Below are 27,441 nucleotides of genomic sequence, written 5' to 3'. Positions count from 1 at the left end.
ATTTCTTTGTTTTTATTACTAATTTATTTATACTAGTGTCTGGACTATAGGAAGTACTCCATAAATTTTTTTTAATTTTTTTTTTTTTTTAAGATTTCACCTATTCATTTGACAGAGATCACAAGTAGGCAGAGAGGCAGGCAGAGAGAGAGGGGGAAGCAGGCTCCCCGCTGAGCAGAGAGCCCGATGTGGGGCTCGATCTCAGGACCCTGAGATCATCACCTGAGCCGAAGGCAGACGCTTAACCCACTGAGCCACCCAGGTGCCCCTCCATAAATATTTTTTTGAGTGACTGTCTCTTAACCTTTCCTCCTAGCCTTCACTGACAGATTTCTCAAATAAATGTTCTATATCCCCTGTTTTCTCTTCCCTTACTGCTCTTAATATTTCTGGTGTTTGAGGCACTTACAGATTATAGTAGGAATTATTACAGATGATGTCAACAAGCCTGGAAGACTAACAACAGAAAAGTCCCAGGGGGAGGAATGAACGATGACTCTTGATACGTGTATTGGTTTCCTAGGGCTGCTGTAACAGATTATCACAAACTTGTTTTAGGGCTTAAAACAACGGAAATCTCTTCTCTTGTAGCTCTGGAGGCCAGAAGTCCAGAATCTGGGTATCTGCAGGGCTGCTGTCCCTCTGAAGCTTCCAGGGAAAATCCTTCCTTGCCTCTTGTAGCTTTTGGTGGCGGCCTAACTCAGTCTCTGCCTCTGTCTTTGCATAGCCTGTCACCTGTATCTGTCTTTGTCTCCCCCTGCCTTTCTCTTATGAGTACATTTGTCATGGGATTTAGGCCCCAGACAAAATCCAGACTGAAATTATCTCAGAATATATATCTTAATTATATCTGCAAAGATCCTTTTCCTATATAAGATCCCTGATTCTAGGGGTTAGTACTTGGACATACCTCTTCAGGGGCCACTCTTCTGCCTACTACAATAAGGAACCAGATCAGTATCTAATTGAATTAGTTGAGAGGATTGCTGTCTTAGGGAGGACAATGTATGGAGAGCCAATAGGATAAGAACAACTCTGAAATCATTTTATTTGAAAGAATATCATAGATTTGTGAATATTTTCTTCAGTTAATTTTAGAAGATAATGTGTTTAAAATTTTGAACTCAAGATTGGATGGGTTCGGTGGGAGATTTGCTCCTTAGCTGTATTTATCTTGAAGAATCCTCAACATTTTTATTAAAACTTTTGAATTTGTAAGACTTGAAAATTTTACATTTGAGCCTTATGATAGAACTTTGAAGTAGGAATACTATATTTTCTTTTTCCCATTTTACACATGGAGAAATGGAGCATAGTTTCTATATCTAATTTGTCCAAGTTCACAGGTTATGAAATGATACAGATGGACTTGAACACTGGTGTTTCAACTGTAAAGCTTGTATTCTAATATACCATGCTGAGTTTATTAATTTCCTGTTTAAAAAGAGCAGACTTTATTGTTTTTTCTTTACGTGTCTTTCAATTTGGAATGTTAGTGCAAAGAAGAGTAAGATTTTCTATTTGACTAAATAAGCTACTGATATTTCAGCCAGCTCACCACATCTCTGAATGATTTGTGTTGGAGGTCTTGTCATTTTTTTGGTATGAGTTTAAAACATACAGTTCTAAAAAAAAAAACCCAACAACAAAAACAAAAAATAGTAGGCAGATCGGTAAAACAAGCTAGTTCTTTGAAAAGATCAGCAAAATCGATAAACCTTTGCCAGACTCCTCAGAAGAAAGGCCTTGAATAAACAAAATCATAAAAATAAAATACACAGGGGTGCCTGGGTGGCTCAGCGGTTGAAGCCTCTGCCTTCAGCTCGGGTTATGATCTCGGGGTCCTGGGATCGAGCCCCGCATCGGGCTCTCTGCTCTGCGGGGAGCCTGCTTCCTCCTCTCTCTCTACCTGCCTCTCTGCCTACTTGTGATCTCTGTCTGTTAAATGAATGAATAAATAAATAAATAAATCTTTAAAAAAAAATAAAATAAAATACACAGTTCTTCAGCGGGTTACTTTTAGTCATGAGATAGGCCATTCATTCATGGAACTTTTGTTACATTTTGTTTTTGAGAGCCAAGTGTGGTAGATGAAAATATGCAGCCATGATTTCAGAATGGTAGTTGGACAAAACTTATCTTCAGTGGTTAGGAATTGGCTCTGGTACTTTTCATACCTTTGCTTTTTTTAATTTTAAATCCATGTGTGTTAATGATTTTTAAAAATAGAGCCATTACCAGTTTTTAAAAATGACGTTGAAATTGGTGGAAGTCAGTTTAGGCGTAAGCAAATGAACCTCCGTAGAATACTTGGCACTAGGCTATTGTTTCTTATGGAGAAGGACACACTGCCTAAAAATCACTGGAGGTCTTATTAATTTAATTTTTGTGTCCAAGCAAAGAGTTCCTGAATTAGAAGCTCTGGGGTAGGCTGTAGGAATTCAGTTTAATGAATATTACTTGTAATTGTTTGGCACTCACATGGTACTTAGGTACTCACTTCTCACCACAGTACAGTCCTACTGAGTGGATGGCAATGTGGACCCAAAGTAAAAGAAAAAGTTAAGGTGACATCATCGTAGGAACTCTAACGGTGGTATTATTAAGTATATTAATTTGTATTGAAGAATTAATAGCCAAAGCAGTCTTGAGAAAGAAAAAAGCTGGAGGTTTCACCATGCTTCCCTATTTCAAATTATATTACAAAGCCATAGTAATCTAAACAGTATAGTATTGGCATAAAAACAGAGACAAGGATCAATAGAACAGAATAGAGAGCCCAGATAAACCGTGCATACATGTTAAATTCACTTATAGCAAAGGAGCCAAGCATATTCAGTGGGGAAAGGGCAGTCTCTTTAATAAATGTCGTTAGGAAAACTAGACAGCCACATACAAAAGCATGAAACTGGACCACTAACTTACATCATACATAAAAATTAACTCAGAATGTATTAAAGACCTCATTGTAAGACCCGAAACCATAAAACTTACAGAAGGAAACACGGGCAATAAGTTCCTGGACATTGGTCTTGGTGATGATTTTTGAATCTGACACCAAAAGCAAAGCAGTGAAAGCAAAAATAAATGAGTGGGACTGCATCAAACTCAAAAGCTTCTACATAGCAGGGGCGCCTGGGTGGCTCAGTGGGTTAAGGCCTCTGCCTTCAGCTCAGGTCATGATCCCAGGATCCTGGGATCGGCCCCTGCATTGGGCTCTCTGCTTGGCAGCAAGCCTGCTTCCCTCCCTCACTCTCTGCCTGCCTCTCTGCCTACTTGTGATCTCTGTCTGTCAAATAAATAATAAGTAAAACCTTTAAAAAACAAAACAAAACAAAAAAACCCACAAAAGCTTCTACATAGCAGAAAACCCATGGAGGTCAGTGTTTCATCCAAGCCCACCCAGGTAGTGCTTTTAACAACTACATAATGCTGACAATTCAGTTAGAACCTCTGGGGTTGAGACCTGATACAGATTTGGTAATTTTTTTGGTAAAGATCAAAAACTTCTAGTGGGTAGAAAGTGGGAGCTACTTTACACAGAATGGTCAGGGAAGGAAGGCATCTGTGGTGGTGAGAAACCAGCCATGGGAGTCTGTCTGCATGGAAAGAGGGAAGAGAGGATGCTTGAAGGCCTTGCAGGTTCCAGATATAGAATGAAAACCAGTGATAGAAGGATTGGGAGAGGCCACTTTTGTTTTTTGTTTTTTTCTGTTTAATTCTGCTATTATATAAAACAAATGTGTTTTTTAAAACAAACCTTTCTTTTTTGCTGGTTCCTCTCTTTCTGTGGCTCTAAGTATTATCTTATGCTGACAGTTCTAAGTTACATCTCCAACCCCAGTATCTTTCCTGAAGTCTAAACTCATATATTCTGTTGCCTACCCAGCCTTACCACTGGGATGTCTAATAAACATCTCAAAATAACTAAACTGGAATTGATAGTCCTTCCTACTCCACTTATAATTTTCCCCCGTCTTCATTGATTCTGTCATTTGATCTGGCAGAAATATTGGAGCCATTCTTAATGCAGTTCTCCTTCTCTCAAAACCCACATCCACACTATCAACAAATTCTCTTGGCTGTGCTTCAGAATGTATATAGAAATCAGTCACTTCAAACCCCCTCCATTGCTCCTGCCCTTGTCCAAGACACCATTTCTTGCCTCATTGAGAAAGCCTCCTTAACCAGTCCCTGCTTTTCTCATCTGCTTATACTTAACAGGTCGTTCTCAGTGTTGCAGCCACAATGATTGTTTTAGAATTTAGGTGAAATTATATGACTCTTCTGATCAAAACCCTGCAGTGAATTGCCCATTTTATCGCAAGTAAATTTTAAAATTCCCATGGAGTCAGCGTGATCAGACCCTATGATGCCTGCCACCTCACCTCTTAGGGGCAGGGCCATTCCTTGGTTTCTGAGCTGTAGCCATATTTGGCTTCACGACAGTTTCTCCAACACATCCCATTTACAGCTTTTCCTCTAGCCATTTCCTTAGCCCAAAGTGCTCTTCTCTCAGTAAGCCACTTGTCTGTTTCCTCACCTCCTCAAGTCTTGACTTAAATCTCACCTTCCGAGTGAGAGACCACCTCATTTAAGCACCACTCTCTTTCCTTCCCTCCAGTATTCCAGGGCTCATGTATTAGCTCAGCTTTTTCTCTGGGCCATAACACATAACGCTCTGCACTGCCACGTCCTCTTCATCCCTCCATCCGTCCACATTCCCCACCTCCCCAGTATATACACATACATACAGACATGCTCACAGACATTTAAAAAAAAAAAAAAAAAAAAAGTTTTTTTCATAGTCTCTTCTCACTCCAGAAGGACAGAGGCCTTTATCTTATTGTTTACTGATATTCCAGTTGTTTAGCCTTAGAACACAGTACATGCTCAAATATTTCTAGAAAGTTTGAATTTTGGCATGCATTAGAAGTACATGTGATTAAACTAAAAATGAATAAAATGTGCTTCCTGCCTTTAGGGAGCCTGAATTATATATAGACATAGTAATAAGTGATAGTAGTATCCATAGTAGTAACAAACATTTGTTGAATTCTCTACTGAATTTTATTATGTGCCAGATACTGTTTTAAGCACTTAATGTGTGAACTCATTTAATAATCCCAATAACATCTGAGGTAGGTATTATTAGCCTACTTTTTACAGATTAGGAAGATGAGGCCCTGAGAAGATAACTAATTTGAGGTTCTGTTGATAGTGATTGGCAAGGCTGGGATTGGAACTCAAGGAGTATGGTGTGGCTTTGGAGTCAGAAATTATAACCACTGTGTTATGCTGTTCTTAAGCATTAAATGAGCTGACATGTAAATCGCTTAGAACAATATCTGGCATGAGAGAAGCTTTATATAAGTTTATCTGTTGGGAATCATAAATTTTAAATATTTCAAGGTTCTTGACTGTATAATACAGTTACAAAAACATGAAAATATTCATTGGCCACTTTAAGTATTCTTCATTCAATTATCTTTTCTAAGTGTCTCCCCTCAGGTGACTATCATTCTCTATGAAAATGAAGGATGAATCCATTCCCAGTCCCACAAAATATAGAGGGTTTCATCAACTATGTAAAAATGTTGGAGTACTGCTTGAATTCCATATAATGCCATTGATGAATGGGGATCTGATATTTACACTAATAAATAGCTGAAGAAGAGGAAAGATATGGAGCATGCTTTTAAAGAACTATCTGAATATTAAGAATTAAGAGAGGTTCTTGGGAAAATTGTGAAAAAAACCTTGGAGATTTTTGCAAAGTTTATACTTTAAAAAGGACAAGTATTAAATTAAAGATGTCTGCAAAGGATGCAAATTACCCAGAACCTCTAACTTGAAAGATACTTTGATTACCTGAAGGAAGAATATGGAGTCTTTAAAATGAAGAACCAAACAGCACGCCTTTTCTATACTCAACTAGCAGAATAAATGGTATTAATTTATCAGACTAAATGGTATTAATATCACTAAAGCAATACATATTCTGTTGTGAGGTAAGGAAGTTTTTTAGGCTCTTATATCACTTACATGATTGCCAGTCTGTTAGATGATTCTTGAGGTTTCTCAGTAATAAAAATCTGTGATTTCTAATTAACCATAATTTTTTCTATATCCCATGGGGAAATTTTTTATGTTAAAAATAAAAATGAAGAAAAGACACAGAGAAATCTTAAATGCATGTTACTGAGCGAAAGAACTCAATCTGAAAAGGCTACATACTGTTGATTCCAGCTAAATGATGTTCTGGAAAAGGCAAAACTATGGAGACAGTAAAAAGATTAGCATTTGCCAGGGACTGAGGGTGAGAGAGGGACTAATAAGCAGAGCATTGGGAATTTTTAGATCAGTGGAACTATTCTATAAGATACCATAGTAGTAAATACATTATACATGTGTCAAAACCCATAGAATAGACAACACCAAGAGTGAGCCCTTATGTAAACTATGGACTTTGAGAGTGATAATTATGTGTAGGTTCATGAATTATAGCGAGTCTTATGGCTCTGGTGTAGATAGTGATGGTGGAAGAGGCTGTGTTCCCGTGGGGCAGGGCGTCTATGGGAACTTGTACTTTCTGCTCATGCTCAGTTTTGCTGTGAACCTGAAACTGCTCTTGAAAATAGAAAGGGGTGGGGGGGATGTACTGCCTGGGTGGCTCAGTCAGTTAAGTGTCTGCCTCTTGATTTCAGGTCAGGTCATGATCTCAGGGTTGGGGAGCCTGCTGAAGGCTGTCTCTCCCTCTCCTTCGGCCCTCCCCTCTCCCCCTGCCCCAACTCTGGAAAAAACAACAACAACAAACCCTTGGGGCTGGCTGTCTGTAGAGCCTGTGGCTCTTGATCTTGGGGTCATGAGTTCATACCCCACATTGAGGGGTAGACTGTATTTTAAAAACATTTTTTTAATCTTATAAAAATACCTAAAGGTTCATATCTCAGATGTTTGCTAATTTTTACTTTCACACTTAAAAAATAATAATTTTCCTTTCTAGCCTACATCTGAAAGGCAATTCAGAGGAGCTAGAAATCTGATAAAATGAGTTTGGCTTTACACCTTTTGTAATGTAAAAAAAGAAATCATGGATAAAAGAAAAGAGAAGAAAACTAAGGTCAGATGTTTTGAAATTCCAGTTTATTTTTAGTTAAAACATTTAGAAAACTTTGAACAAATAAAGTATTTCCCAAAGCATAACCATATACACACATATTTCTTTGATTTGTTTACTGGGCATTTTGACAGTCTTTGTAACATTTGACACTAGGGCCAGTCATTCAGCGAAATCATTAATTGCCGTATCTCTGCCATAAGACAGCAAGATAGTCATCATCTTCTCTCATGGAGGTTATAATCTAGTAGAAGACCTTGAACAGCTTAGTTTAAGTGTCACTTCAGAAAGACCTTCTCCAGCCCTTCAGTCTAAATTAATCTTGTCACTCGTCCTCATAGTACTCTCTTCTTTCAAATGGCAGTTATTATAATTATTTCAAATTACAGTTCATATGGATTGTCACTGGTAATGTTTAATTTTTCTACCTATACCCGACTATAAGGAAGGAAGCACTCCACGTGATTGTATAGCATTCAGTAAAGACTGATAGCATTCAGTAAAGCCTTTTGAGTGCAAGAGTAGACAAAGTGCAGGATGCTCTTGAGTAAGCAGACTTGGTCTAGTGTGAAGATAAGGGCCTAAGAATGAGTAGGAAGATGATAATCGAGTTCAATAACCAGTTCTCACATGGTGAGTAGGGTGAGTACAGAAAAATCTATCTTTAATTAGGACTGTGGAAGTTATTCATGACCTTAATGAAGTGAAATTTGGTGGTAGAGTGAAGGGATGCAGTTCAGATTAGAGTTGATCCTGGGGACGCCTGGGTGGCTCAGTGGGTTAAGCATCTGCCTTTGGCTCTGGTCATGATTCCGGGGTCCTGGGATCAGGCTTCCTGCTCAGTGGGAAGTGTGCTTCTCCCTCTGCCCCTCCCCTTTCCCCTCCGTCTGCTCAAGCTCTCTCTCTCAAATAAATAAATAAACCTTAAGTTAAAAAGAAAAAAAAAGATCAGAGTTGATCCTGAAATGAATTAGCCAGAAGATAGAGCAAAGTAGATCACACACATTTAACTGCCAGTTTGTAGGAAAAGTAAGATGAATTACAAAAAGAGATAACTTTGTTTTTAATATTTTCACTACTACACAAAAACAAAGTGCATGAACTTAACCTTAATTGCTAGAGTACTATGGTAGTAGGGGCTACTAAGGGGACCTGCTTGGTTGTCTCCTAAGAGTACCTGCTAGTTTTGTCTTTCAGATTAAAATGTCAAATGACTAACAAAGGATGAAAAGCTGTTTTGGATTGGTTAACACCTTCCACTTAAATCATCAATCCCATAATTTCCCATGAAATCAGAGCTCTGAGAATTTGTGGTAGATTGTTTATAGAGCACCAAAAACCCCAGCTGCATCTTTTCTGTGTGCTTTTGTAAAGTGTTTCTTAATTTTGGGGAGTTTTGTCTCATAATTTTTTTTTTTTAACTTTCAGGTGTTGGTAAATCATGCTTATTGCTACAGTTTACAGACAAGAGGTTTCAGCCAGTGCATGACCTGACTATCGGTAAGTTTTATGCAAGAGATGAGAAACATTCAGAAGTTTTGGGCAGTAGAAATAGAATGTGCTAAAGGGAGTCCATTCTATTAATGATGAATCAAAAAGAATCTGTGAAACTAGATCTGTTGCTGCACAGTTTCATCCCATCACTTTTTGAAAATGTATAAGTATGGTAAAAATATTATCCAACTTTGTAAAAGTTGTCAGAAGACAACAGGAAGATATAAATATTTAAGATTGTGGTTGTATTTAATAATGAAACAAATGATTGCAGGACAGTATAGAATACGGGTATGATCAGAGACTGGACCAGCTTGCCAGAGTTCAAATCAAGGCTGTGCCACTGACTAGCTGGATGAAGCCACATTACCACTCCATGCGTCAGTTTCTTTTATCTCTAAAATGAGAATAATAGCGGTACCAATCTCACAAAGTTATTGTGAGCAATCAGTGAGTTAATAAATATGAAGCATTAGAACAGTGCATGGCAACATGGTGAATGCTGTATGTTTACCTATAATTATTAATTGAGAAAAACTGCCAGCAGTCATTTTTAGTGTCCTAAGTTGCAAAGAATAAATGAGACAGTTACCAGTAACTGTTAGACTGAAATCTACTTTAATTTTATAACTGATAGTTGGGTGTATCTTCTCAGCTGGTGACTGCTTATTTTCTACAGCTCTCTTTAAATTATCCTTAAAAGCAAGTTGGTTCTTGTGTCCTGTGTATTTTTAGAATACCAAATCAAACACAGAGTTTGTTAATCAAATTATTTAGATGACTTAATAGTTTTCAGCCAAGCCACATGTACTTTGTGGATGTATGGAAATCTTTTTCCAAGTGGCTGCTATCCCTGAGAATATTCAGATTCCATTTTAATTTTGGTAGTTGTAAGGATATACAATAACGAAGGGTAAAACAGGTACTATTGTTTCATGCTGGCCCTTATTTCATTTCATAGTTTACCCTCAGTGAGCCCAGTTTTGTGTAGGATCTGCTCTTTGCCCAGATGGTCTAAACCTGGGTAGCTCTCTCTTAAGCCTGACTCAGTCCTGACTAGCCACACAGTTGCTTTTAGTATAGGGGACTAACCAAAAGTATGTCCCCTTCCGTGAAGCTTTCATATACATTTCTGAGGGTTGTGGTACACCTGATGGAGAGGATGGCCCTAAGCCTGCTGTCAGAAATCGGCAAGGCCTGTGGCTGTGGAGAGAGAGAAGGAGATGGACCAAAGGGAGTTGTTTGCAACTCTAACTCCCGCAGGTGTACCAGCTGGCTCCCCTCTGGGTTTACTGGTGTGTGGTTGTGGGAGGTCGGAGGCTAAAAGCAAAGGGAAGCCAAGTATCTTCTTTCCTCTGTCTGCTTGGGTTAACTGTGTGTCCTCCAAGACTCTAGCCCCAGCCTCTGGTCGTGACAGGCCCACTGATGATGTGGCTCATAAGGTCTGCCAACCCCAGTTTCTCTGTTCCCCCAGCTTTGGGATGGTAGCACTTCCCAGCAGGTGCTAATCTCTCGGCTTCTTCACCATCCCTTCTTTGAGCTTCTTAGCTCTTTCTTTCCTGTAACTAACTCCCTACATTAAATTCCCTTGATTTTAAAACTTTAATATGGTTTGTGTTTTTCTGGTTGGACCTTGGCTGCTACACCTTATGACACCATCACAGCAATTTATTTTTCAGGTTATTAACGTGTATTTATTTTAAACGAACATTGGAAAGTTTGCCAAAATAGGTGTAAGACATTATCTCGATTCCGCTGCATACTTTAACTTTGCCTGAGGAGTAGAAGAGGGTGAAAAAGCTAAGGTCAGGTCATGACTAAGAAGTATTAAACAGTCAAACAGAGGAAGTAAAAGACAAGGATGAGTCGATGAAATACTCCTCACCCTTTGACTACTGTCTCAGTGAGAATTGTTAATGTAGGAATCAAAGAAGCAGTGAAGCAGTTTACAGAGAGCTTCCTGGATCCAGTTACACTGAAGCTCAGGACTAGAGCCTTGCTACTCAGGTGTGTTCACGCACTATTACACTGACCAGCAGCATCAGTATTCTCTGTGAGCTTGTTCAAGAGTTTACTGAGTCAGAGGGGCGCCTGGGTGGTTCAGTGGGTTAAGCCTCTGCCTTCGGCTCAGGTCATGGTCTCAGGGTCCTGGGATCGAGCCCCACCTCGGGCTCTCTGCTCAGCAGAGAGCCTGCTTCCCCTTCCTCTCTCTCTCTGCCTGCCTCTCTGCCTACTTGTGATCTGTCTGTCAAATAACTAAATAAAATCTTTAAAAAAAAAAAAAAAAAGAGTTTACTGAGTCAGATTCTGCATTTGAACAGGATCTCCAAGTGATTCATCTGAAAATTTGGAGAAGCATTGGAGCAGTGGCTTTTAGATACTGATTACCCATCTAGGAATTTGTTTTGTATTGTTGACTTATGTATGCATATATGTGAGCTCACCCTCCCTCCCGCACACGTCCTGGCCTCTCAGTTGCTTTACTTCCTCTCCTCCTGGGATCTTACTTCCCCCTCTTCCTCAGCTACTCACTCCCATAGTCACACCCAGGACCTGGTTGTTACCAATGCCTGGAAGCACTCCAGAATCTCAGTTTCGTGCATCTGGCCTTTTGACTGTTCTCCTTTCCTTCTAACTTACACCCTCTAGTTGCTCTCCCTAATGATTTATTTGCCCCATCGGTCCTATAATCCATTGATCCTGCTATCTTTCTACTCTGACCCCTCTGGTAGTCCTGCTTCCTTCCTTACCCAGCTTTAATTCTAGCCATTGTAATTATGTCATTATAATCACTCCCACATGTACCCTCAATCTCCCACCCACTCCTTTGCTCCATCACACGCTTATGGCTAACCCATAGGTTAAATCTGGCTACTTATTCTATCCTGCTTGGAGAAAAACACAGAGCCATGCTAACTAATCTTACAGTAATTTCTTGGACACTAACTTCTAACTGCTTGACAGTTACACCTTATTTCCAGTCCACTCATTTTCCACTGTGCTGTACAACTGTGTTATACCGTCTTGCTCTTTAAGCATGCACCACCTTCCCTATCTTCACTCTCAGATAATAACCTTCGTCTATTTCAGAAAATAGAGGCAAGCAGAAGAGCCATTTTTACAGGTCTCCATCACCACATAGACTCACCAACCCTCACCACCACCTACCATGAACTCATAAACTCCTCCTTTTCCTTGCTACCTGGATGAACCAGGAGTCGCTAGCCAAGGCCTGTGCAAGAACACGGCTTCAGCAGTTTTTTGTTCTCCCGGGTGTCATTCATTTATCCCTTTTTGATTGTCATTTTTCATGACTGTTATCTTTTTCAGCTTTCAGTCCTTTTGTTTGCTTTTAGCAAAAGTCCTCAGAAAGAATTGTTTGTATTTTCTGTCTCTGGTTTTTCTCCTCCCCTCATTCTTTTTTGAATTTACTCCAGCTAATCTCTCTCCTCCCCATGTGCACATCTCCAGCTGCTTCTTCAACATCTCCTTTCTCTTAGATGCCTGATAGGCATCTCAAACTTAATGTGATCCAAATTGCTCCTGATTTTTTTCCTCCTAATCTTCACAAGTGTACCTGTATGCACACACAGACACCCTCATACCCATCCTCTTGCCTAGATTTTTCTCCTTAACTTTTTATACAAGTGATTATAAATGAATATTGTCTGCCACTACTATAAAAGTAAAGTTCATGATAGCAGATCTGTTTTGTTCATTGCTGTATCTCCAGGGCCTGGTACATATAAAGACTATAAATGTTTTCTAAATTTAGAATATACTATCTGGGGAGAAAGCTTCAGAAAGTAACATTTAACATTACAGTGCTTGATACATGCATTTGTCTAATGCTGTTTAATTACATTGTGTAGAAATAATGCTAATTACAACCCACTAATTCCCATTGTATTTATTTGGCTACCTAGTAATGGACAACTTGACAAACACTGATCTGGGGGCCAGACCATTTATATGTTGATGCCACCTTCCTGCCTATCTCCCCCAAGTCTTTAAACTAGTCATCCTATAAGAAATGACTGCGAGGAGTCATTGGGGGAAGAGGTGGTAGAATCAAAGCATTATTTCTTGTACCTGACTTCCCATAAATCAGTTGAAAACACACCTCTTTTATTTGGGGTTCAGTTTTCAGAGATCATTCGAGTTACCTAAAATAACATTGCCAAGAACTAGGAAGGTAGCTTAGAGGACCTGTGAACATCTAATTTAGAGCTCACAAAGTCTGTGTTATCTGAATAATAAATGTAAATGTATTTTCTTGACAGGGTGTGGTTATTATGAAAACATTGTTAAAAATCCAGAGAAAGTTAAATTCCCTTTATGACTTGTCTTTGGCCTTCATCATCCACTGTTGTGTATGTCACCTTCTAGAGTTTTAAAATATCCATAAACACACGGAGCTGTTCTGATTTGTACTCTCTCTGTGGCAGTACTGAACAGAGTACCTGGTTCTGCTCATCCTTGCCCTTCACTGCTGCTTCTGAGTTTTTACTCTTTGTGAAATAGAGAAAAGAGGTTTTTTTTTACTTTCCAGTTCCTGAATTTTTCGTGAGGCTGAGCATTTTTCTGTATGTTTTAGAACTGCTTCTATATCTTTTCTCTTTGAATTAACCTGTTTTTATCTTTGCCTCTTCTAATATTAGTTTGTTTTTTGTTTTATCAGTCAGATCCTTTGATGTTTTTCTTATGACTTTCAGGCCTCACTAAGGAAGACTCCCCAATACAAAAGTTACATAATATTCTCTTAATTATTCTTCGAATACTATAAATTTGTACCCTATCTGGTATATGGCCATGTATATGATTTTCTTTAATCTGTGTGTGGCATGTGTCCCCACACCATTAATTGAATAAGCCGTCTTTCTTTCCTGTTTGAACAGGAACCTTTACCATGTGCTAAGTCTCCATATGTAAGCAAGCCCATTCAGGGCCTCTCAGATCTATTATGTTTATGTTTGGGGGGTTTTTGTTTGGGGTTTTTTTCCTCCTCTATTTCATGAGAAAATATCACATGGGTATTTATAGTAATTGTAGCCTACTTAATATGTGATTGGCATTTTTTCCTATTCTAAGTTTTCTTAATCATTCTTGTGAATTCATTCTTCCAAATGAAATGTAGTCTCAGTTTGCCAAATGCAAAATATTTAGTGAAGCTTTTAAAGTTTGAGAAGAATTTTATTAAATTTATTGGTTAACTTGGAGACAATTTATGTTTTTAGTATATTAAAATCACCTATTTATATACACATGTGTTTGCATTTTTTCCAACCTTTTAAGTGCCCTTCAGTAAAGTTTAACGAATTTCTTCATACAGACCTTGTGCTTTCTTTAAGTTTATTTTGGCATATTATAGATTTTGTTACTGTTGTGGATAAGGTTTTTTTTTTTTTTTCACCATTATTTTTGTTTACTTAGTTTGCATGCTCTGGATAGACTGGTCTTATCTGTAAGTCATAATTTTTTCTTTGGCTACAATTTGTACCTTTTAGTTTTGTTTTTGTAATTTGTGACCTAAATCTCTAGAATAATTTACAAGTTGAGGACGTTATAATCATTTTCTCTGTAATTTGAATTCCTCTGGTGGTTTACCTTTGAGTATGGCATATGCTGCTGTTCACTTTTCGTAGAAAATTAGGGAAATCACTCTTTAATATCTAGTTTTCCCCTTGTTTCTAGAATTAGGGGAATAGAGCCTTCTTCCCACAAGTCTCTGTTTTGAACATCCGTAACATCTACATCCCAGAACATGTCCCTGTGTTCTGTTGGTCTACCTCTGCTCTCTGCTTTGGCACCCCGTGATCACCTGGCCCTAATAAGTGGCCCTTTCTCGACAGGCTGTCATCAGTAGTTTATATGTGAATGGTGGTTTAGAAATTTTGGTGTATAGTATAGAATAATAATAATAATAGCTCATACATACTGAACACTTACAGTATGTCAAACACTGTTGTATTTTGTGTATAACCCCTTTAATCTTGAAAAAAATCTTAGGAGATGAGTATCATTAATACCATTTTACAGGTAAGAAAACTATGACACAGAAGCAATTTAACAGTTTGCCAAAGGTTGCACAGTTAGTAGGTGTCGATCACTGAATGCTCAATAAATTGTTATTCTGCAAAGTTTCAAGTTCTTACTATGTAAGGATGATAATGATCTAGAGAGAGTTAAAAAAGTATATGTATTTACATTCAGAGTATTTTGTTCTGGAAGGTTTCAAGTGAATAACCTATCTGAAAAAATCAGAATCTCTCCCTAACAATATCAGGTAAATGAGGCCTTCTTGCATTTGGCTCCACAGACAATTTCTCTGGCAGCCAAATTGGCTGTTAATTGAAAATGTATTGGGAAGAGAGCCTCAAGGGCATAGGGGATGATGGTTTATCCCTTGGAAAAAAGGGAAAATGGGATTTTCAAGCATATGTACATACTTAAGGAAAAAGATTTAAAAATTTTAATAATGCAGAAGAGAAATAGGTTTTCAGTTTTTTGTGTTACCGAGTCTTACAGGACTTTCAGGTTTCAGTACTTTCTTTTGCTGCATCGACTGGAAAGGTAAAACCCATGTTGAGCCCAGGTACAAGTAGGTAAATGAGAAAGAATTATGGTTCTGAAGCTGAAATCAGATTCTGTTTCTGTTTCATTTCAAACAACCTTTATTACTTTGAATAAAGAGATAAATGTACCGAAAATGCATTTGTGGCTAGTAAGTTAAACAAAAGGGCATCTATATTAGAATACCTGGGGTTTTATATAGAACCTGCAGAAGAGGGAAGTCTTGGACTTGGGCAGGAATGAAGCATCGGAGGGGCCAGGAAGCAGGGGCTGTAGCTGCTGTCTTGCAGCAGCAGAGCTGTCGGGAGCCTTTGATCTGCTGGGACAGAGTGCATGCTGGTCACTTGTCATATCTGCGTCCCTCTGCTCAAGATGTCAGTTCCCGAGAAGGAGCATCTGCTTGCCCTTGCTTGCCTTGCCTGTCCAATCTTGGTATCCATCCAAGGGTCTATTTCTAGTTTTTTGGGTTTTGTTGTTGTTGTTGATTGTCAAATTTGACATTATATATTGGGTTGAAGAAATCTTTAATCCCAGTGAACAGTGCAGCATTTTTAGATTATGGTTAAAAGCTCACCTCTGACAATGACAGGGAAAACAGGATTTCTATCTCTAGTTTATGGCTAGAGACAGTAGAGTCATGAAAAGGCTCCCAGTTAGTTAAATATCTAGCTGTGTAGAATTTTGTACATTAGTACATTCCTTTTAAATATTAACACCTCAAAGAACATTTGTGTGGTATTTAGCCACTGGTTTCCTCCCCTCAGGTCCTTTCATTTTCATGTCATTAATGGTAAGCTGGTGGATGGTTGTTTTGGGTGTCTCCCACCCTGTGGCACAGAATACATGTGAATATATGTATGTATATATTTATATGCATTTGTAATGAATCTATAGATTGGTAGATTAAAAAATGATTTTATATGGCATAATTTTGGAATTTTGCATTTTTAATTCTAGTACATCATGACTCCTGGGGCCTCTCTACCTCTTCTTTATTTCTGAGTCTGAGAAACAGACCATTAGTTTTTTAGTATTGACTCTGTCCCTCAGATGGAATCAGTATTAAAATGCAGACTGAAACCTTCAAGTTACATATCCTGAAAGAACAAATTACCTGTCTGTCCCATCCTCCTGATCGTGGTTGGGGGAATTACAGGAAATGCTGAAATGGAATTCTAACACTGGGCAGTGTGCCCTTCTCTGGGCAACTAGAAGCTGTTTTTCTGCCAGGATGACATCTGGTTTCTGAGGACCATGTGTGTCTTCCCTTCACCCTGACTCTGATCTAAATACTGATAGAGCACACTCCAAGCAGTAATGACTTGGTGTAATATAAGTGATAGACTTCTTTCAGCATCTCCTTCACAGCTGTGTGCTGTTTTGAAATTATCCCCCTTTTTTCCTCCTCCTCCTGTTTTGATGATTGCCTGAGTGCTTTCAAAAAGGATGACAAAGGAAGGAAAAGAGCCAAAGTAGTTAACTTACAAGTGTAAAGTCTGTACTCCCTTTGACCTGCAATTCTTTTTCCTATAATTTGTCTAAAATCATAATCATTGGCTGAAAAATGTATGCAGAAAATTCATTTCAGTTTTAACTACTTAGTGAAAATTTGGGAATGACCTGAACTTGTAGCAGTAGAATACCAACTCAGTAAAGCTGGCTTATTATGCAGCTATCAAAAATAATGACATAGTTTTATAGATTTACTGATTTGTAATGAGATTTGTGATATGGAATAATATTTATGTTATTGACTGAAAAGCATTTCTGTGCTCCCTTTTATATAAATTGTTCACTTCTGTGTATGTACACAGATTATGCTACCTATGGAGCAATGTCCGGAAGTATGTTTAAACAGTGGTTCTCTCTAGCGGGTAGATTTAGAGTTTTCTTTTCTAGTTGATAACCCACACTAGGAACCAAAACTGTGATGCTGAAATGCATTTATCCCTTTCAGTAATTTTTATACCACATTAATAGTTCTCAAGAAATTTTAGTATTTGTTAACTAATAATGATGGTTCTTGAATCTCATTTCTAGTTTTTATATTATTGATCCTCTGAAACAGGAAGACCACAGTTTGTTTTCTAACTATACTAGACTTGAATTTCTTAGTATTTTAATTGTGTCTTTAGCTTACGCCTTTTAGCACGTCTGCCTTAGATTATATGTTTTCTGAGGGTAGGAGTGGTATTTGATAAAGTTCATCTGTGTATCACCTGGCTTAGTATGTCCTAGAAATAGACATCCTTTTTAAAAAATCCTTAAATGTGAAATACAGTCCCTCTAGTTTGTGTAACAAATCATTTTTTGTCTGTTCAGGTGTAGAGTTTGGTGCTCGAATGATAACTATTGACGGGAAACAGATAAAACTTCAGATATGGGATACGGTAAGTATAGTAAATACCTTGTATGCCCTAAATAAAGTTGTTTTTTGAAAGTACAGTATATGTTTTGTTTTGTTTTATGTCCTTTTTATGCCTGTTATGGTTCGTTGGTACCAACACCTCTGCAACCGTGAGATCAAATGTGGTAAAAGATTAGGTTTTCTTATGCAGTGTTTTCAACAGGTGTACTGCAGATGTTGGGTGTTAGTGAACATATCTGAACATATCTGAACAAATGCTTGGGCTATGGGGTCTAAACGGAAATGCTCTGGAAACTGTGCTTTTAAGAAAATAAAGCGCCATCGCATGGAGCACCTGGGTGGCTCAGTGGGTTAAGCCTCTGCTTTCGGCTCAGGTCATGATCTCAGGGTCCTGGGATGGAAACCTGCATTGGACTCTCTGCTCAGCAAGGAGCCTTCTTCCCCCTCTCTCTCTGCCTGCCTCTCTGCCTATTTTTGATCTCTCTCTGTCAAATAAATAGATAAAATCTTAAAAAAAAAAATAAAGTGCCATAGCAAAGGACATGTATGAGATAAAATGTAAACACCATAGAGTCACTTGATCTGACAGTTTGTTAATTTTAAAAGTTTGATATAAAAGTTTGAGGGACTCCTGGGTGGCTCAGTTGGTTAAGCGTCTGCCTTCGGCTCAGGTCATGATCCCAGGGTCCTCGGATTGAGCCCCATATCAGGCTCTCTGCTTGGCCAGGATCCTGCTTCTCCAACTCTCTCTCTGCCACACTCTCTCACTCTCATTCTTTGTCAAATAAATTTTTTTAAAGAAAAAATAAAAAGTTTGATTTAGTCCCAACCGCTTGAAGCCACCTTGCTTCTCTTACTTAATATTTGTTGAGTGCCTGTTCTGTGTCATGCCATATAGCTTTTAGTAACAGTTTGTCATCTGACCACAGAACAGGATTTGAATGACTATTTTCTTTATCCTCCCAACTTAAATGCATAAAAGAGAAGTTACCTTACTATATACAATGGTTGCCGTAAGGTAGTGGTTCTCAAACTTTTTGGTCTCAGAATCCCTTTCTTTATCCTTTTAAAAATTAATGAGGACCCAAAGAGCCTTTGCTTATGTGCCTTATAGCTATCAGTATTTACCATGTTAGAACAAAACTGAGAAACTTATTTTAGAGAGGGGGAGGGGGGCAGGGGAAGAGGGAGAGTGAATCTCAAGTAGGCTCCTTTGCCCAGTGCAGATATTTAAAGATGAGTGTAATAGGGGAGCCTGGGTGGCTCATTAGTGAAGCATTTGCCTTTGGCTCAGATCATGCATGACCCCAGGGTCCTGGGATCCGGTCCCTTGTCGAGCTCCCTGCTCAGCAGAGAGTCTGCCTCCCCCTCCCCCCTTCTCGTGTGCGCACATGTTCGCCCGCTCTCTCTCTCTCTCTCTCTCTCAAATAAAATCTTTAAAAAAATAAGCATAATAAACTCATTATATGTTGGGATAAGCAAAGCAGTTTTTATGGGAATTGACTATGTTTTTCCAAAACAAAAAATTGACTGTGTTTCCAAAACAAAACTTTATTTTTCTAGTGAGAAGAATGTTGTTTTGTTACATTTTGAAAAAATCTCTTCATTGTCTGCTTGATAGAAAACAGCTTGGATTCTCATATCTGCTTCTGCATTGATTTTTTTTTTTTTAAAGATTTTATTTATTTATTTGACAGAGACACAGCAAGAGAGGGAACACAAGCTGGGGGAGTGGGAGAGGGAGAAGCAGGCTCCCTGCTTAGCAAGCAGGCCGATGTGAGCTGATCCCAGGACCCTGGGATCATGACCTGAGCCGAAGGCAGATGCTTAACGACTGAGCTACCCAGGTGTCCTGCAGAAATTCTACATTGAGTCTTACGTGTGTTGTTTAGTTGGAGTGTATGAAGAAAATACAATTCCACATAACTAGGTAGTTGGGAAACAGAGGACCTCATCTACCCTTAAGGAGACAGGGACCCCTGGGGGTCCTGGGAAATCACACTTTGAGAACCACTGCCATAGGTCAATAAGACTTAATTCTTCACAGATCCCCAGTTGAAAAGATCAAACAAGGGCACCTGTTATGACAAAGAGCATGTTCTCTAAACTAGTAAATGAAATATAAAATATGGGGAATTTTATCGTAATATACCCATGTTTTGTTTTGTTTTTTTCCTCTTGTCACTCAGTCTTGGTTTCTTACTTGTCACCTATAATAGTTACTTAGGGAAGAATCCTTGGAGAATCCAGTCTCACAGACTGGATTCTCAGGAAAACCAAGCAAGTTGCTTCACGCTGTCATGAGACTTAGGTTTCCTGATACGTATCCCATAACTGTCCCCAAAATGGAAAACCCTGAATCTCTATTTTGCGCTGTTCCAGAGTTATACAGTGTTCTTAGGTTCTTGTGGTTTCTTAGCTCTTTTGAAGTGGAGACTTAAGCTTTTACTGTTTCTTAGGCCCCTCCCACGCCCACCCCAAGCGTGTAGTGTCTCATTACCTTTTTTGATTTATATTCTCTTAGGCAATATGATTTCAGAACTGCATGGAAAAGAGAAAAATGAAATATGCAAAGTCCCTTCCTTCCTAGAGATTTAAAAATTAAAGCTCTCCAGCCAAAAAAAAGTATTTTCTACTTTTGTATTAAGAGTTTATTCCTTTTTCAGAACTGATTGTTATGCATAAGCTAGGTTGCTTTCTTAGCCAGGGAACTCATGCAGCACAGTGTGCTGTGAACCAGCCTACTTGCTATTCTCTAATAAACACGTTTTTCATACCTTATACTGTGCATGAATACTTGCTTTGCTTGAAGTACTTTACCCCCTTTTTGCATTGAAGACCAACTCAGATGTCACCTGACACCCATGGGATAGCGGATTGCCCCCATAGTATTTTATGCATATTTCTGTTAAGAGCTCTTATCCTGTTGTTACGTAAAGTAGTTGTTTACCCTTCTCCGAATAATCATGAGGGAAAGTACCATATGTATCCTACTCAGCTTTGTGCTTTAGATTAATAGATGATTGACTGATACAATGTTTGGTGAATTTTCTTGAATGAATGAGTAAAGCGTCTCATTCTAAGCAGCTTGTAGGATCATTGGATTTGTTCAGGAGATAGCATTACAAAAGTATATAGTTCCAAAGGGAAGGTTGATACTGTAATGAAAATTATGTGAAATTAGAGGCACAAACCATTTCATTGTAGTTTATTCTAGTGTATTTAGTCTTTCTTCTGTCCTTAAGGTATTTTCTTTAAATAATCCCCTGCCCTCCATTTTTTTTTTTTATTTCTTTTCAGAGTAACAGTATTCATTGTTTTTGCACCACACCCAGTGCTCCATGCAATACGTGCCCTCCCTAATACCCACCACCTGGTTTCCCCCCTGCCCTCCAATTTTTGAAACTTGAATGAGTCATTCATTACCCAGTTTAGTTTGTGGGTTAACTAGTCCTGCCTTTTTTTTCCCCTTAGCTTATGAGTTGATTATTTTGTACTGCAGTGATCTTTCAGAAGAGATCTGTAGTAATTACTTATTTTGGACTTGTATGAAAGAGAAATAGAAACAAACAAACAAAACCCTTGTTCATACTTCCTCTGTAGAGACAGAGGAACAGCTTCTCTGTATCTAAAACAGAGAGACTGGTACCTTTGAAGACATCATGACTCCCAAAAAAGAATTCCGTGGCTTCCACATGAAGGGTGCTAGGAACACAATAGCCTCTTTCAGATGAAAGAATGGAAAAGGAAAGAATGTTCAAACAACTCTGTTAACTTACTACTTTTGAAAGTTGCTTCTTGAGTCTCTGCCTTAGAGGTTTGCCTCTTATGGTCGTTGGTTTTCTTCTTCTTTCACCTAACTTCCAAAAGTCTTTAATAGACGTTATCACACACATAAAGGTTCATTCCACACTTAGTTTTATATCCGAATGGAACATTGTTTCCCATATCATCAAATGTCTACTTTTGGATAGGAAAGTACATTTTTAGTAGCACGGATCATGTCTGTTCCTGGCCCAGGACATTTACAAAACCATCCTAGTATCCTTTAGGCAAAAATTTGCCAAACATTACTATTTGTTTTGTCAGCCTTAAGAAATGATTTTTTCCCCCAGTGACTAAGTCCCAGTATCTTAGGATATTTGTCATCTGTTGCATATCCATTTCTGTTCACAAAAAATAAAAATAAGGAATTTTCCTTGCAAAATTTCCATATCCACCATCTAGCATCTTTGCTTTGAAAATAGTTGCCAGAGATCTCCCCCAGAGGCTTTGTTGCAAGCAGAGGTAACTGTATCCTTTGGCCCTCTATAACTTTCTTTCTTTTGTCAGAAGTCAGATGAGTGATATTCTTAGTCTCTGTGTGAGTCAAAGAAGAAAACAAATTGTACCCAGTTCTTACTCCTTGGCTAATGGAAGGAGGGTGTAAGAAGTCCATTCTCACTCTTAGACTCTCATCCAGCCTTTACCCACCATTTTTTAAATTCTTACTCCTCTTTTTGTTTTGTTTATTTGTTTGTTTTTGTCAAATTTTCAGTTACCTTCCCAATATATCCAAATAAATTTTACTCTCTCCCCCTATAGTTATAGTATGGATGTTCTAAGTCCCATGTTTCTGCCCAACTTCCCTCAAAATATTTTAGATTTACCAGTATTTTCCCCCTCAATTATGACATTGGAGCTGCATTAAAAAAACACTCATTTGCTTCCTACATGCTGAAAGTACCTTTTCAGCCAATCACCAGCATTTTTTGGTCCTTTATAAAATGTGTCCATTTATACCCAACTTCTTACCCCAAAGAATGGGTGTTTTTATATATCAGTGGGGTGGTAAGGATGGATGGCCAGAATTCAGTGGGACCAGGGAAAGGGCCTAGAACCAACCATCAGGCCACAGTTCTACCTCTGCCACTCCTCTCCGTTCCCATCCCCACAAGCCAAGGAGTGGAGAAGCTTTGTCTCCTGTGGCAGCTGTTCATCATCCCTCTCTTAAACAACTACAGGGACAGGAAACTCTCAAACATTCCATTCTACACTAATAATTACTTCCCACCTGTGTACAAGACGGAAAGTAAATATAAGCCATCTCTTACATGGCAGTGTTAAAAGAATCTGAAATCCTCCTTTTCATGGTAAATATGCTTAATTTTTTAAAAAAAATTTATATCACTGTTCTTTCTAGATATTTACAATCCTGTTTCTCTTCTCAGAAGGATCTACTTTTGTTTCTGTAGGAGACTCCCTTAGAAAGCCTAGACTTCAGTTGTACAGGTTGACTTTTTCTCTGTGCTTGCTGTGGTGGACACAGGCAGCCTAAAAATCGATCTGATTTTTAGTAATGTTCTTGTCCTCCAAACCAAAGTCTTGTTCATATGTGTAGATTTCAATATCTTTTTTCTGAATCTTTATATTGTGAGAACCGGGAAGAACAATCACAGGGATTTTTTTCAAGTTGAATCTTGAGTAAAGTACCTGAGATTTCATTCTTGGGTGCTGGACAACTTATTTGGCTACGTAGAAATCCTTTTCTCCTTTTGGTTCTTGGCTGGGTTCTTTATAGCTGGACTTGTTAGATAAATCATTAGCAGTGAAAGTAGAGGTATTACCATAATACTGATTCTCACAGATCTTAATTTTCTAACTTTATTGGCCCTTTGGGATCAGTCATGATAACATAATGTGAGTACCTACTGTGTATACTTCAGTGGCTGTTTAACAGTTTGTGTATAGTTAAAGAAGCCATAGTTCAAAACTGAACTGGGCAGGATTTGTTTCCAGACTATCAATACCATTAACAGAGAGACTAGGCCAGTGTGTGGGGTATCTTTCTTACCAGGCAGGTCTCAAGAATTCAGAAACTATTCTGAATATTGATCTTTGCTTATTATAAAGTAATCATAGATTTTAAGATGCATGGTTATGTTCATAGACCTCACTTGGAATGTTTGCATTTTTTTTAGCTTGAGTTTTTAATTTGTAATGGTAGGCAAAACCAGATTGAATGGATTCAGTATAAAGTGATCCATTATATACAGCATTTCCATATTATAACATGTTCCTGGTAAAACAATATAGGAGGAATGAGAATGGTGTGTAGGCATGTGCTATTCTCCTTTTTAAAAATCTGTTCTCCCGGGATGCCTCGGTAGCTCAGTCGGTTAAGCATCTGCCTTCAGCTCAGGTCATGATTCCAGGGTCCTGAAATTGAGTCCCACATCTGTCTCCTTGCTCAGCAGGGAGCCCACTTCTCCCTCTGTTTGCTGCTCCCTCTGCTTGTGCTCACTCGTTAATAATGTCTCTCTCTGACAAATAAAATAAATAAAATTAATTAATTAATTAATAATAAAAATCTGTTTTTCCTTTCACTGTTTTTTTATCTGAGCCATAAACACTGTAGTTTTAAATCTTACAGTCGTCTTCCTCTTGACAGTGTATTCATTTTAACTCCTCCCATAGAATGCCCCTGCAAGATTGTTTTAAAGGACTTTTGCCTTTTCTCAATATTTAGAGCAGTAAACCTGATTACAAACTAAAGAAAAAATTACCTTTTTTGTATTATTACCAAGACTCCTTCATTGGTATATATAATTCACAGTGAAATAAATCTCTTAAAAATGTAGTCCTACTTTGGAGGGGGTGTGCTATGATGAGTGCTGTGAAGTGTGTAAACCTGGCGATTCACAGGCCTGTACCCCTGGGGCTAAAAATACATTATATGTTTATTAAAAAATTTAAAAATTGAAAAAAAATGTAGTCCTAAGTTTTCCTGTGCTAAGCAGTTAAAAAAGAAATTCTCATAATGCGTAATGCTTGTGTTTTGAACTTCGATTTATTAAAAAACTTTTTTGGAAAGGTACATCTCAGTAAATTATGGTAAAATAATTTTAATGAAATTTCATGCTTCTAACTAGTATCATCTAATGTTTTAACCTCACACTATGAAATGAGTTGGTTATTTGTATAGTTCTTTTATGTGATGGCTTTCTCAGTATTCAGTTTAGCATTAGACACTATTTGAAGTGGCAGAATTGCTTGCAGGGTACCAAGAGAGGGCCTAATCTTTAGTTTCCACATCAGAAAAGTTATTTTTACTGACTCTTAGCATGTTAGAATCTATTGATATCCACTTATTTAGGTGGGATGGAGTAATGACCCATTTTGTGCACTTGATTAGGACATTAGGATTCATTCTTTTCTCTGGAAAGGCTTTCTCTGCATGCCTGCTGTGTGCCAGACCCAGTGCTAGGTGCTGGGGATGGGGGATATGGGAGGGAGGGAGTATATTGTGAGGGCCAGGAAGAACAAGAAGTTAGTGTGGAGTGTTAGAACAAGGTGGAACTTGAGTTGTCTTTGTGAATTCTGAGGGTTGGAAGGGCTTAGTAGTTAACTGGAAGATCAAAGCTCAGCATACAAACATGAATATTTTCCAGGTTAGTAGATTTTGAATGCAAAAATTGTGAAAACTGGATTTGTGTTTACTTAATTTACATACTTTTAAAAAAAATTTTATTTATTGGGGTGCCCAGGTGGCTCAGTTGTTAAGCATCTGCCTTCGGCTCAGGTTGTGATCCCAGAGACCTGGGATCGAGTCCCGCATCGGGCTCCCTGCTCAGTGGGAATCCTCCCTCTTCCACTCCCTCTGCTTGTATTCCCTCTCTCACTGTCTCCCTCTCTGTCAAATAAATAAATAAAATCTTTAAAAGAAAAAAAAAAAGATTTTATTTATCTGAGAGAGTAAGAGAAAAAGAAGGATTAGGGGGAGGGGCAGAAGCAGGACCCCTCCCCCCCACTGAACAGGGAACCTGATGTGGGACTGGATCCCAGGACCCTGAGATCATGACCTGAGCCGAAGGCAGACGCTTAACCTACTGAGCCACCCAGATGCCCCCCCCCATACTTATTTTTTCTCAAAAGTAGAAAAGTGAGTAAAAATGCAGAAGTATTTTTGGTAAGAACCGTCTCAATTTTAAACTCAGAGGCAATATGTATATCCTTCACCAGCCTTCTTAAAAACCAGAACATTAGTGCCACTAGTAAAAGAGAGAAATTAACTAATTTTGCATAATCTCTGAAGTCTCTTTTCACAAGTGGATATAAAGATGACTTCTACATCCTGTTGCCGTTTGACAAGCATTATATATCACATACAGAGGAAATTGATTAAGTGTGCAGAAAAAATTATATAAATTAAATTCAGAGCCATTTTCTGTTTTTCATAATAAAATGGTTGCTCAAAGAATTCCATCTGATGACTGTTGAAAGCTCACTGCAGTTTATGATATAACTGATAAAATCTGCATCCTTGGCCTTCCAACAACCTTTACACCAGCAGATGGTGGGCGTAAAGATGTCATTCATCATTTATTTACAATGGACTTTATTTATTCTAGTGTCAACAGCTGCCCCAGGGAGTGGGTTATTGAATTCAAATGTGAGGCTCTGGGTTATTTGCTTCCTTTCAAATTTGTCTTCAGAGCTTAGTTGCTAGGAGTCCATTCTGTGTTCTAATAATGACTCATGTATTGTGAAGCCATTCAGTAAATTGGGTTGTCAGGGATTGCCAAAAAAGGTTTAGAGGTCTTGTTGTTTGGGGGCGGGGGGGTGCGCATGTGTGTCTGGTTGACTTTGAGCAATAGTGGTATTTTGTGACTTTTTCCTAAGACTGGTGAAGTTAACTTTTCTTTTCTTTTACATGCTCATTCCCTACCTGCCCATATTCTGTATATGAATAAAAAGAAAATATAGATGACAGTTTATTAAAGAAAGCTCCCAACCTTTTCTTTCCTGACAGGCGGGGCAAGAGTCCTTTCGTTCCATCACAAGGTCATACTACAGAGGTGCCGCAGGGGCTTTGCTAGTGTATGATATTACAAGGTGAGAACTTGGAAATGTATCTGTTCATTTGGTCAGTGCAGAGACTTTCTCTAAATAAACATGATTGCCAGTTATAAAAGTATGGTTTTGCCTTTATTCCCTGGCTGTTTGACTTTAAAACTTGTGTCTTTAATTAAATTTAAATTTACTACAGAGATCTACAATGAAATTATTTTCTTATATAAATAAGCACCCCCAAGTTAATCAATTTGATAATATAGTTTATACATTGGAATTTTCCAAAGCGAAGTTACATTTAATTTCCAGATACTGTATTTGAGATCTGTTTCTCATTACATAAGTGGATATGGCTAAAAATAGTTACCTTTAATGGAATGTATACAGTTCATTGTACACTACTAGGGGAAACACTTTGAAAATAGTAATCAGATTTTCTTCTATATTTAGGAGAGATACATTCAACCACTTGACAACCTGGTTAGAGGATGCCCGCCAGCATTCCAATTCCAACATGGTCATTATGCTTATTGGAAATAAAAGGTAAAAAGACTAATTTAAATCTTCTTTGCATTAATGATGAAAACTGTGGATAGCTGTTTATGCAGTAACTGATTTTCTTACATGTTTGTCCAAATGTACATTATTGGTTTCTTAAATTACAAAATTTTGAAAATCCCAGGATGTTTCTTTTGGTTTTTAAAATACAGTTAATAAGCTTTGTTGGAAATCATTATCGTCATCATCATCATTATTATAAGAAATAGTTTGTGTTGGAAGGTAAACTTGAAAGAATAATTTGAAGGAAGTTCATCTGATTAGTAGTTGAAAGAAAACCCACTTATTTATTTGGGGGATGGGTCAGTGTTAAATATTATCCAAATTATTTTAAATACTTCACAGTAGAAATAGGTGTGCAGAACTCAAAGGAATATTTTTTCTCTTTTTTATGACTTAATGTGCATTACGAGTTTGTGCAGTACATCTCTTGGGTTTATTTACACTTAAAGTTCTGAAACACTTTTAATATTGTTCAGTAGATATCACATTAGTA

At 38.1% G+C, this 27,441-nt stretch overlaps 1 protein-coding gene across 1 annotated transcript in view; it reads left to right on the top strand.

Moving 5' to 3' along the window:
- LOC111155454 (RAB2A, member RAS oncogene family) overlaps positions 1–27,441 on the top strand; it is a 94,604-nt gene that overhangs the window by 24,298 nt on the left and 42,865 nt on the right. Inside the window, exons 2-5 of the mRNA XM_022515619.1 lie at positions 8,549–8,620; positions 17,510–17,577; positions 26,347–26,429; positions 26,838–26,930. Coding sequence (XP_022371327.1) covers positions 8,549–8,620; positions 17,510–17,577; positions 26,347–26,429; positions 26,838–26,930 — 316 coding nt within the window. The remainder of the gene's footprint in view (positions 1–8,548; positions 8,621–17,509; positions 17,578–26,346; positions 26,430–26,837; positions 26,931–27,441) is intronic.

This window comes from Enhydra lutris, unplaced genomic scaffold, assembly GCF_002288905.1.
Source record: "Enhydra lutris kenyoni isolate GAN:26980312 unplaced genomic scaffold, ASM228890v2 scaffoldscaffold41, whole genome shotgun sequence".
Lineage (NCBI taxonomy): Eukaryota > Metazoa > Chordata > Mammalia > Carnivora > Mustelidae > Enhydra > Enhydra lutris.
This window is presented reverse-complemented; position numbering and strand designations above follow the sequence as displayed.